The sequence below is a fragment of the Ovis canadensis genome, chromosome 10 (assembly GCF_042477335.2).
Source record: "Ovis canadensis isolate MfBH-ARS-UI-01 breed Bighorn chromosome 10, ARS-UI_OviCan_v2, whole genome shotgun sequence".
Lineage (NCBI taxonomy): Eukaryota > Metazoa > Chordata > Mammalia > Artiodactyla > Bovidae > Ovis > Ovis canadensis.
The window spans coordinates 88,818,539-88,831,183 of NC_091254.1; the positions used below are offsets into that span (position 1 = coordinate 88,818,539).

The following is a 12,645-nucleotide window of genomic DNA, read 5'->3' on the forward strand; positions in this document are numbered from 1 at the left end:
CTAAGGTGAGAAAAACACTTTAAGGACGCAGGGATCTTCCCACTGTATCCTGCCCAGATTCAGCTTCGCTCTGTCGCCCAGGGGGCCAGTGGTGGTTGGTGATTGTTTCCTTTTAACACAGGAGTAAAATTGCCTGTTCTCAAGCATATGCAAGAGCTATTTTTCTTGAATTGTTTGCCTTGTTCCTGTCTGTATAACCCACTGTGCTTTAAGAGCAAGCTACCTTTTTGTTTGTTTAGAAAAATGGAAATGATTTTCCCAATTTCAGGTGCATTTCTGCTGGAACACAGGCCGCTGATGAGTTTGAAAGTGCCCTTCTATTGTGCTGGGTTTTAATGCATGGCCGTCAACAGGACCAAACCCAGGTCTCATCCGGTGCTATCAAGCCTGCCTGCGAGTGGGCTGTAACTCTTGTGCCTCATATTAAACTGGACCTGGTAAACTTGGAAGAAGCAAAGCTGTAGCTTTAGGCAAATCTATAATGTATGCATAGCTGACAAGCTCAAGGTTGCTGAGGGCTTGAGGCTGCCATGTCTACCTGAGCCAGAGGACAGGATGGTTGCATACCTGTCGCTACTGGGGGGAAATAGTGTACCCCAGCCCAGCAAGAACGCCTCACAAATGCCTTCCCTGCAAGTGGCAGTGTGAATTAACATTCACGTTCATGAGGTTTCTCCTCTCCAGGGATTTCAAAGGCTACTGAAATTCATCAAAGAATATTGAAATCCACATCTATTACACGCAGCTAATATATATATACACACACATATGAAATCTATTACTCTGGCTAATTCGTTGCTTTTTGAACCCAGCTGCCCTTCCTACCCTACATATTTGTGGAAGATTTGTCTTTACTCATTTGCTCACTTACATATTCTTTTATTTACATAGATACACACAGACATACAGATACATAGATGCATAGCTTCCCAGGTGGTGCTAGCGATAAAGAACCCGCCTGCCAATGCAAGAGGTCCCCTGGAGGAGGGCGTGACAACCCACTCCAGTATTCTTGCTGGGAAAATCCCATGGAGACAGACGCCTGGCGGGCTACAGTCCATAGCGCCGAACAGGGTCAACAACTAAAGCAACTTAGCACAATAACAGCACAGATACACACCCACAGACAAAATTACAGCCTCTTTCCCCCCCACTTAGAATCATAGGAACCACAAGGAATGGTAAGAATTAGGGCATGATGTCTGTTTTGCAAATGAGGCCTAAAAATTCACAAAGTTAAATCTATTTTCTTGGAGTCAGAGAGCACCCTGACCCAGAGCTGAGTTGAAAAAGTCAGCCCTTTTAGCTCCAAGATACGTGGTTTTGCTTTCATGTTTTAATCTAATGAGCTGATTCTTTGCTCTGTTGTTAGAGGGAGGAAAGGGCGGAGCCTTGGTCTGTCTGTAGTGGTGAATGAAACGTTTACAGAGGGTCTGGAAGAGTCAGAGATTCCGCGTGTGTGTGCGCCGCGTGTGTTCAACCTTGTGCTGAGATGAGATAACACACAGTTGTGCCCTGGAGCACACTAATCATGGTACACAGGTCAGAATTCAGCATCTGGGAGGCTTCTTGGTACATGGGTTTCCAGCAAGAAATTGTCAAAAGAGTTTTCCGCTGCATTGTCGGCGCAGTAATTAGCCAGACAGTGAATACGCGGCCCCACCTTCCCAACAAGGACCCTTTTCTTGTGAGGTTAACATCCAGAGGCTGTTCCGGAAGCGCTGTAATTACTTCTCCATGTTCTCCATAATCAAGTGACCTTTTAGCTCTTTACAATAAGGCCAGTGCACTGGACTTGCGGGTTCGCTGGCGTTCACATGCAGAGGAAGCGTTGTAAGCGTGATGGTAATTCTCTATGGAGCAGCCGGGGCGCAGGTCTCGCCCCCTTTCCCGAGGGCTGACTCCGTGCTCTGGGGCCAAGGAGGGCTGGCCCCGGCTGCGTGCCAGCCTAGTTTCACCACGTGGCCTCAGTCTACCCCCGCTCAGCGGATTGACTGGGCACAGAGGATCCCTGATGCCATCCCAGAGCAGTTTCCCAAATGAAATAAAGACTCTGAAAACTGAGGGAAACAGATAAGGTTCTGCTGGCCAGCCAAAGCAGGAAGGTCCCCCTTGCGTCTGGGTTTTAGCATCAGTGCACTTCTCTTTTAATAAAGAGTTGGCAAAGGAAGAAAGGAAGTGAAGTCAATCCAGCTTGGCTTCCATCACCGCTCCCTGCCCCTCCTCCCTGCCTGCTCCGCTGCTCCTGGTTTCCCGTGGGTCAGGATGCTCTCTGTGAGAGACAGAGGATTGTTCAGTACCAGTGGGAGCCGAGATCCCCAGTTCTCCCTCCACCCAGTCCGGAGCATTCTCACTAAAATATCTGGATGATGTCCTTTGGATGAACTGAAGACCTGTCTCATGTGCGTTGCCAAGTGGGACGCCCATTTGGAAGTTTGAGGTCAGTGATTTTAGGTTCCGAGATGATAGCTGCATACCTGGAAATCAAGCATAAGTTGTGTCTTCCCTCTTTTTATTGAAACCAGGCTGTTCTAGCTCAGCAATTCAGTCCTCCTTTGTTGTTCAGATGTGTTGGGGAGGGAAGGAGAATTTCCCAGCTCCTAAGAGAGCTTCACCGTGATGCTGAAGGTGTGAGGTTGGGTGGTTCTGAACAGCAGGAAGCCTCCGTTTCTGGCAGGAGCTCCTTCCTGCGCGAAGTGTGTAAGGAGAAGAAGCAACCTGTAATTCACAACTGCATCCGCACACTCACACAGGATCCACAGAATAGCCAAACGATAAACATCTCTGTTGTGACCCAATTAAGAACCTTTCGCCAAAGATCCAAAGATACCATACCCCTGTAGCTGATGGGGTGGAATAATTTCTGATCATGAGCAGAGAACTGAAGGCTGTCTCAGGAGGGGAAAGGGAAAGTGTTAGCTGCTCAGTCGTGTCCAACAACTCCATGGACTGTAGCCCACCAGGCTCCTCTGTCCATGGGATTCAACAAGAAGGAATACTGGAGTGGGTAGCCATTCTCTTCTCTAAGGAATCTTCCTGGTCCAGGATTGAACCTGGGTCTCCTGCATTAGCAGGCAGATTATTTACCATCTGAGCCACCAGGGGAGTCTAGTCTAAGTCAGACGCTGGAGCATTCTCCACAAGGCTGCTTTGGGGGAGAATGACCCGATGGATGGGGGAAGAGAGACTGGGTGTGGATAACTGAGGCTCCTGGCATGAGGCTGAGGCAGGACAGTTGCTTCATTAAGGAATGAAATGGAGGAAGGAGATTAGATTTTGGCAGCAAGATAAATACCTCTGTGCAGAATCTCTTGAGTTTGAGATTCCTGTGAGGTGGCTTCCCTTGGAGCTTAGTTGGTAAAGAATCTGCCTGCAATGCAGATTCCTGGGTTCGATTCCTGGGTCAGGAAGATCCCCTGGAGGAGGAAATGGCAACCCGCTCCAATAGTCTTGCCTGGAGAATGCCTGTGGACAGACGAGCCTGGCAGGCTACAGTCCATGGGGTCGCAAGAGTCGGACACAACTGAGTGACTAAGCCACCGCATACACTGTGGGCATCTTCGTATCCACCACCTTGAGGTCACTCGGGCAGCGACCTCTGAAAGTCATAAAACTCAGGGCCTGGGTCAGTAACTTCATAGCCCATTGAGGTCATAGATGTGGCATCGTGAGTTGAAACCATGGAGACTAGAAAGGCTTGCTTAGGGAGAGGTAGAGATGGAGAGAGAGAAGATAGCCAGGGATGGGTCCTCAAAACACAGAAACAGATTAGGAATGGCCTGGAGAGGAGGGCTTGGCAAACAGGACTGAAGATGTCACCGGGAGAGAAACCAGAGAGCAGGGCCAGGGCGTTTGGGACCAGCCAGCCACGAGTGGGTGACCAGGAGCAAGAGTGGCAGTACCTGCCTTGGTGGATTAGGTAGCTCAGAGGTCAGCAGCAGTGCTGCACAGAACCATTTCAGGCCATGGCAAGAAGAGAAGCCATACTTTAATCAGAAGAGAAGTGCATAGTAATTGAGGCCATCGGCCAGCTTGTTTGTTTTGGCAGCTAAGAGGAAGCAGGAGGATTGAGGAATTCTGCATCGGGGCGGAAAAGAATGGAATAGGTTAACGAGAGGACAGCCCTTCTAGAAAAACGATACAGACGAACTTATTGCTAAAGCAGAAAGAGATGCAGACGCAGAGAACAAGTGTATGGACGCCAGGGCGCGGAGAGAGAGGGTGGGATGAATTGGGAAACTGGGACTCACATATACCCACGACTCTGTATGAAATAGGTAACCTCTAAAAACCTACTGCAACACAGGGAACTCTGGTCACTGCTGTGTGGTGACCTAAATGGGAAGGAAGTCCAAAAAAAAACGGGATATGTTTATATGTGTAACTGATTTACTTTGGTGTACAGTAGAAACTAACACAGCACTGTAAAGCAACTATATTCCAATAAATATTAATTTAAAAAGAGGAAGACAGCTGTAGAAGACCCTGGCAGGGGCTGGGAACATCGTGGGCACCCTCACTCCTTTTATTTTATAGCTTTAATGCCCTGATGGGTCTGGCTGCTTGTCTCCCCTGTGATGTAATTCCCAGTCCATGCCCAGTTATAAACGGTGGAGTACGTGGTGTTGTCACTGCTTGGTGTGGGGAGAGGGGAGCTAGGAGAGGAGCCAGGCTTCCTGTTTGTCTGCTCCGACATTTCTACCCCCTTTAGTGCTAAGTCCCTTCAGTCGAGTCCGATTCTTTGTGACCCCATGGACTGCAGCCCACCAGGCTCCTCTGTCCATGGGATTCTCCAGGCAAGAAGTGGGTTGCCATGCCCTCCTCCAGGGGATCTTCCCAGCCCAGGGATCGAACCCACATCTCCGACATCTCGGGCATTGGCAGGTGGGTTCTTTACCACTAGCACCACCTGGAAAGCCTCATTCAGTCCCTTCCTCCCTGCCCTCCTCTCCCCATCCTAAGAGCCTTGCTTTGTGAGAGGTTGAGCTGGCAGTTCTGGAAAGCTCTGAATGCCAAGAGCAGGGGGGTCATCCCTCCTGGTGCTGGAGGCTTAGGCAGCAGCGCCTGTGGGTATAAGTTACTGTCCTCCACACTCGGGGTTGCAGATATTTACTCCACCCTGAGCACGTCTCACCTCCCTGCCCAGATTCTTACCTTTTTTTCATTTTTAGTTTGTCCCTTTTCCTTAAATTGGCTTCTGGCTATCCTGAACAGTTGAAGATATTAGCCAGGTTCGTTGTTGAAAAATCATGTTTTAATTTTCTCTGGGAGATTCAGCGGGTTAATTGGCAGATGCGCACAGGTATGGTAGCTAGAAGTGTATAGGCTGGGTTCCTGGGCTCGGGTCCAAGCTCCAGCCTTGTGATCACTGACATTAGACATGTTGCTTCATTTCTTTGTGCCTCAGTATTTAGCTGTTCAAAGGGGGTGATGGCGGTACCTGGTCACAAGGCTGCCAAGAGGATTCAGTGACTAGTCAGTACCTGTAATGTGCTCAGCACTGTGTGGTCAGTGCTCAGTAACCGAAGCTGCCATTATTATTAATAATATTCCTTTACTCACTGCTGTTTAAGCCCCTAGATTGTCAATATTGGATACAGCCTAGAGCCAAAGAGAAATTAATATATACCCAGATGCTCCATTCAAAACACCCATGTCTTTGTCTTTCGCCACCCAGCATGTCAGAGGGACCCCTGACCCACCTCAATACCTGGGACCCCATCCTGCCCTCTTCTGGGTCGTTCTTCACATACCCACCTCTGTAAGGGGGTCTCCTGCACGCCCTCATTTATATTTTTCTCTTGCCAAGGGCTTTTCACACAGCCCTTTGTCTGCTTCAGGTAAGGACTCTTGGGAGCAAAAACCTTGATTTTTGAGGCTAAGCCTGGCTTCTTACAAGTGTCTGTTAGTCCCTGTCTATGAGAAAGAATCAGTTTCATGAGCTTGTTCCTGCAAGTCATCTCCTCGTTGTTCTAATGCTGAGAAAATCACCCAAGCGTGGATGGAAAAAGAAATGTAAAATGAGATCAAATTAAAAGTGAACAGGATGTGGCTCGTCCCTGCCACTTTCAGAGCACAAGTGGACTTCTTTGTCTGCAGAAGGACTGGGGTCATTTTGAAATCTCCTTCTAGAGCTGATGTCCTGTGACACACAGAGAAAGGAAAGTACAGATAGGTTAGTGGGTTGGAAGATGTGAAGGTTGACGGTTTGTCATCTGGGGCTGGCACGTTGATTCGGTCATGTTTGCACTGCTAACGCTTTGGTTTCCAACCCTTTGCTCCCAGGGAAGGCCGCTCGAATGCCCATATCAGAGGAGATTACCAAAGAATCGGAGACGTGATGCTGAAGAACATTCAGGGGATGAAGGTAAGCTGCTGGTGGGGGAGGGGAAGCGGGGGCAGGGCTCCCCTGGGAGGAAAACTCGGACTGTGATCCCCACCTGGGATTCGCATCTGCATATAGCACAGCCTTGGAGGAACTCCTGCCTCCCCTGGATAATTTTATTTGGCGGCATAAAAGAAAATCCAGTTCAATGCTTTTCCAACGCTCTGTGTTGTAACCAAAACAACAGGTATTCTCTATGAGTCATTTGAAAAAAACTGTGTAGACAAAACATTGGTTGACTGAGCATTTCACTGGTAGTCAGTTGTTTTGGGTTCTTCGACAAAAACATTGGATTCAGAGCTATGTAGGAATTCCAGGCAATTCTGTGACTTTCAGTCAGTTTATAAGGTAAATATATTTTTGACCATTAAGTGATATCTAACTGACATCAAAGAATGAAAGTCTCCCAAAATGTCGGGACAGAGTGAACCAGGAGTCTGCCTCTTGTTTGAGATCTTCCCACCTCTTAGGTCTGAAATTTTATTTTTGCCTTTCGTTCGAATCCATTAGTAATTCCTTTAAAAATGGAATGTTTTAACTCACACAGTTTATCTTTCAAATATGAATACATCTGTTGTGTGAGTCACTCAGTTGTGTCTGACTCTGCAACCCCATGGACTGTAGCCCGCCAGGGTCCTCTGTCCATGGAATTCCCCAGGCAAGAATACTGGGGTAGGTGGCCAAATCAACCCTGACTCACTGGGAAAGACTATGATGCTGGGAAAGATTGAGGGCAAGAGGAGAAGGGGGAGACAGAGGATGAATGGTTGAATGGCGTCACCGACTCAATGGACATGAGTTTGAGCAAACTCCAGGAGATAGTGAAGGACAAGGAAGCCTGGAGTGCGGCAGTCCATGGGGTCACAAAGACTGCATCCATGGGTCAGACACGACTGAGTAACTGAACAACATTCTTTCCCTTCTCCAGGGGATCTTCCCAACCCAGGGGTCAAACCTGGGTGTCCTGCATTACAGGTGGCTTCTTTACTGTCTGAACCGCCAGGGAAGCCTGAATACATTTGTAGTTAACATTTTAAAGCAATCTTCCTGTAGCTCAGCCTCCGAAGCCTGTCTAACAACCTTAACTAATAACTAAGCTTGTTGTTTAATCTCTTAAGTCATGTCTGACTCTGCAGCCTCTGTCCATGGGATTTCCCAGGCAAGAACACTGGAATGGGTTGCCATTTCCTTCTCCAAGGGTTCTTCCCAACCGAGGGATCAAACCTGCGTCCCGTGCATTGCAGGCGAATTCTTTACCCCCTGAAGAAGGCAGGTTGCTTGTCCCGTCACCATTTCAGTCCATCCAACCATTCTTCCGTCTGTCTATATATACCATCCACCCACACTAGCTGAGAGCATACAATGTCTAAAGCACTTGTAGAGTTACAGTTATTGTTGAAGTTTGAAAGTGTCCCACCCCCTTGGGATAGCCCCGGAGTTCTCCCTGTTTACCAGCTCCCCTTGCGACCCTCCCACAGAAGGGTGCCCTTGCTTAGACTAGACATCCACGCTCCTTTCCAGTCAGCTAGCACCTAAAACGTCCTAAAAATAGACCTGATTTCCACCCAGGGCAATTCTTCCCCCTCCGTCTAGTGAGCTGGCATGTTTGCCTTTAGTCGGCTTCCTTGGCCGTGCTGGCATTTTAATTACTGTGCCAACGCCGCAAGCATTTATGGTGCGGAACTCTGTGCAAACAAAATAAAAATAGATGGGAGGCTTAGACTCTGGCAGCGTTTTAGAGAAATCGGTTTTTCTTTAATTTTTATTTTTTACTGTGGCTGTTGTTGTCGGTTATAGGGAGTTTTTATAAAGCGTGGAGGGGAGCAGCTGAAGGTTCCAGAGAAGTGCCAGCGCTGGCGCTTCTGTCCACAGTGCTCCGCACAGGCCCCAGCTGGCAGTCTTTCCTGCCCATCCCCCTACCCGGGCATCCACCTGCACACGTGCAGATGTTCAGCAGGGCTGGGGACATCACTGGCTTTTGTCCCCAGACCCTCCACACAGGATGAGCAAGCCGGCCAGGGCTCCCATCCCGCCTAAAGTCAGGCACCCCGGTGGTGATCTCTCACCCGGGCTGAAATGTTCTGGCAGCATCAGCCACACGCGCAGAGGCCCTCGCCTTGCACCTTGACTCTTCCCCTGTCGTCTAGGCTGTGACCTTCCCGCTGAGGCCCGGGCACCTCCTGTCCCCTCTCCTTGTTCATTTCTTAGCGCTTCCCTCCCTCTGGCTCTCCGTTCTCTTCCCCGTGACTCACCTCTTATCCTCTCCAGCCACCATTTACATCATGGCCCCCCTGATGAGGCTCCAAACCCGCCTTGTTTCTCTGTGGTTTAGAGAATACAGTCCAAACTCTTAATGCCTTCCCTGGTCAGTTTTGCCAGATCCCTCACCCCTCCACCCACCCCACCCCAACCTTCATATTCTACTCTGTGCTCCAAGGACCTTGCACCCACCTCTCCAGGTGCTCAGGGCCTCGCAAGACCCTTGCCTGAGCGGGATGCCTGCAGTGGTTCATCCACTCATTACTGCAGGCGGGCAGCAGGCCTCCTGGTGGTACCGGCTGTGTGCATGTAGTGACAGGGTGGACACTCTCAAAAAAAGGGATCGCACGTGTGCGAACACTGCATAGAGCTACATGCAGGCACACCCGTGCACACACACTGACAAGTTGAGGGTGTGTGTAACTGGCTGAATGAACGCTGGACTGTCCCAGCGTCAGCATCCTGGTTGGGCTCCATGCTGTAGTTAGACAAGATGTGAGCAGGAGGGGAGGCCGGGGGAAGGATGCGTAAGACCCCCTGCACTTGCCTTTGCAACTTCCTGTGAATCTATACGGGGCTTCCCTGGTGGCTCAGCGGTGAAGAATCCACCTGCAATGCAGGAGATGCAGGTTTGATCCCTGGGTTGGGAAGATCCCTTGGAGGAGGAAATGGCAACTCACTGTAGTATTCTTGCCTGGAGAATCCCACGGGTGGAGGAGCCTGGCGGGCTACAGTCCATGGGATCGCAGAGAGTCGAAGTCGACTGAAGCAACTCAGCACAGCACACATGAATCTGTATATTTATATTTTTTAAATCACCAAATAAACTCAACAGGGAGACCACGTGATAATGGTTACGTGGGACAGGAAGTCCAGGAGGAGGAGGAGTCACTAACTCGGCCTGGAGAGCAGGGGAAGACTCAGAGCTGAGCCTGCATGGGTTCCTAGGGAGCAGAGTGCCCCATGCCATGGCTCTGGGTGCCAGAGCCCAGCACATTCAAGGGCAGGTTATTCAGTAGGTGCCTGGAGTGAGTAGCAAGAAGCCACAATGGAGGGGCTGGAGAGATCACTCATCAGGGCCCCATGCACCCTGCTGAAGACTCTAGAGGTTGTCCTGAGATGGTGGGAGTTCTTGGGATATCCCAAGCAGGAGGTGAAGTGCTCGATTGCACTGGTGGACGCTCCTTTTGGAGCCACTTGAAAGTCAGGGGGCAGAAGTGAGGCAGAGACCCCGATGGAGACTCTGGCGGTGGTCAGAACAAGGGCGGTAACCACTGGGCGAAGCCAGGAACAGGCTTGCTGTTTGCAGGAGGTAGAACCGGTAGGTCTTGGCGAAGAACTCAAAACCTGAGGGCATCTGGAATCTTCTCCCGGTTTTTCTGTGTTGAGCACCCATCCTGGGTGAGAGGATCGGGGGGCAGCCTCAGTTGCAGTAAGGTGGGGGCCATGGGGGCGTTGATGTCTGGACTCCTGGATTTTCAGCTCTTTGTGGGCCGTGGGAATGGAGATGCCAGGATTGGGAATCCAGATGTTCTGGGAATCAGCACACAGATAGTGAGCCAGCTTCTGGGAATGAGGGGGAAGACAAGGCCAATAGCTGCCATGAGGAATTAATCCCTTCTGGAATGCTCTATCAGACTTTTTACCCTGCAGCTGTCTCCACCACCGCCCATTAAAGGAAAACGATATTCAGCAACAGTCGTTAAGGATGGTAGAGCAGACTTTGTTCTGGACCTTTGCAGTAGGTGCGGGGACACTGCAGGGGGATTTTACAGTGGGAGAGAGACTGGAATCAGCTCTCAGGCACTCCCATTCATTTATTTCCCCTGAGTTTCACCAGTCTTGCTTTAAAAGGACACTTACATCTCTAGTGTTCCATATACATCTCAAATATTTTATGATCCCTGCGTATTTTAAACTGGTCTGTGCTTTTATAGAGCTTTTTTATTTCATCTTGAGAACTTAAATAGTGAAATAGTAAAAGCATGAGATTAAACAAGTGGGACGAGATAATGAAAGCAAAGGTGATGCCTTGGGAGAGTCAGACTGGGTGGACCACATGGCTGAGCCAGACTCCCCTCCTCTCCCTGGCCCCGCCCCCGCCCCTCCCATGTCTTCCCCACCAGCAACTGGCTGCTCACTTGTGGAAGCACAGCGAGGCGCTGGAGGCGCTGGAGACCGGCATCCGGGGCTCCCGGCGGCTGGAGAGCTTATGCCGAGACTTCGAGCTGCAGAAGGTGTGCTACCTGCCGCTCAACACCTTCCTCCTGCGCCCGCTGCACCGGCTCATGCACTACAAGCAGGTCCTGGAGCGACTGTGCAAACACTACCCACCCAGCCACAGCGACTTCAGGGACTGCCGAGGTGAGTGGGTGGGTGTGTTGGTGGGGCGGGGTGGGGGGGGCAGGTCTCTGGGATTGTGTCCCAAGCGGGGCAGACTCGCTTTCTAGGACCTGGACCGGTATTTTCTGTCCCTCTTGGTCTGTCCAGTCAGGAAGGCAGTAATGATTCGCTTCTTTTCTCCATTCTCTTGCCTGCATTTTCTCCTCTATCCTGGGTGGTTAGTGCAAAGAACCCTGGAGAAGCTCCACTTAGAGTCCATCCTTTCAAAAAGCTTCACTCACCTACATAGTAGAAGCTCATCACTTTCCCCTTGGATAGGCCACCGGAAATGGCTGGTAATAAACACTACTGCTCATTGCTGCGGGGCATTCGTGAGGTCACCACACTGAGCATTTCAGGTGTATCAGCTCTCAGTCTTCGAGAAATGCCTACAAGATAATGGTGAGCTCATTTTACATATGGGGACCGCTGAGACCAGAGAGGTTAAGGAACCTTCCCAGAGTCACACAGCTGCAAAGTAAATGACTGGTAACCTAAACCCAGAACCCACATTCTTGACCATCCTTCCCTACCAGCTAATGATGATGATATTACTCACTGTCCCTCGCTCAGCACCTGGGCCAGGTACTCTGCCAGGTATCTTTCTCACATTAACACCTTTACTTCTTTAACAACCCCATGAGAGAAGGGTTGTTATCCTATCTTATAGATAAGAAAATGGGCTTCAGAGGGGCTAAAGGATTTGTGAGTGTTGCTCAGCTGGCCAAAGATGGGAGTTGCCAGTCTAGACCATGCTTTCCCCACTGTGCCGCGCATCGTCTTTGTGAACTTACATCCTCTTCTCGTGTGGTTTGTGGTCTGTTACCGTCTGCGCTCCCTGGCCTGAACTTGGAGCCCCTGGGGGCCAGGACACTCTGCACCAGTCTGTACACAGTGCGCTCTCTCCAGGTGGTTCTTGACAGATTACGAGACTTTGCACACCCGTCAGTATGTCACGATATGTGTCTCTTGCCTAAAGTATGTAAATTTAATCTTAGTTTTTAGAAAGGCAACCCAAGGGAAGATTTCGTAGAGTAATGAAGACATTGTTCCCTGGTGGCTCAGTTGGTAAAGAATCTGCCTGCAGTGCAGGAGACCTGGGTTCAATCCCTGGGTCAGGAAGATCCCCTGGAGAAGGAAATGGCAACCCACTCCAGTATTCTTGGCCTGGAGAATCCCATGGACAGAGGAGCCTGGCGGGCTACAGTCCATGGGGTCACAAGAGTCAGACATGACTTAGTGACTAAACCACCAATACCACCACCAGTGAAGACACTGGTAATTCATGCAACGGGAACAGAAATGGCTCGAGACGTGGTTTTGACTTGCTTTAGACAGCGGGCTTTAAAGCAAACCATGCGGCCTCACGCCTTGGCATATTCTGTTCCTTCCGCTTGGACTCCCCACCACCACCTCCTGGTCCTTTCCCTGGCAGAATCCTCCTCCTCCTCTAAGGCTCAAGTCTGTGCCTGACCCTCGAGGCCTCAACCCTGAATGCCCATCAGTGTAGGGGAGATGCGCCCAATATTGGAAAAGTTAGTTGCAGGTTTTCTCAGCAGCCATCATGGTAAACACTATAAATGGGTGCAGAAGGAAAAACCAGGACACGCTGGAATGTT

General features: G+C 50.1%; 1 protein-coding gene across 5 annotated transcripts in view; it reads left to right on the forward strand.

The window, feature by feature from the left end:
- The window catches only part of FARP1 (FERM, ARH/RhoGEF and pleckstrin domain protein 1), a 307,741-nt gene that overhangs the window by 281,453 nt on the left and 13,643 nt on the right, over positions 1-12,645 (forward strand). For all 5 annotated transcript variants that reach the window (XM_069601923.1, XM_069601925.1, XM_069601920.1 and 2 more), the window contains 2 exons: positions 6,286-6,367; positions 10,771-11,008. In XM_069601923.1, the coding sequence (XP_069458024.1) occupies positions 6,286-6,367; positions 10,771-11,008 (320 nt within the window). The remainder of the gene's footprint in view (positions 1-6,285; positions 6,368-10,770; positions 11,009-12,645) is intronic.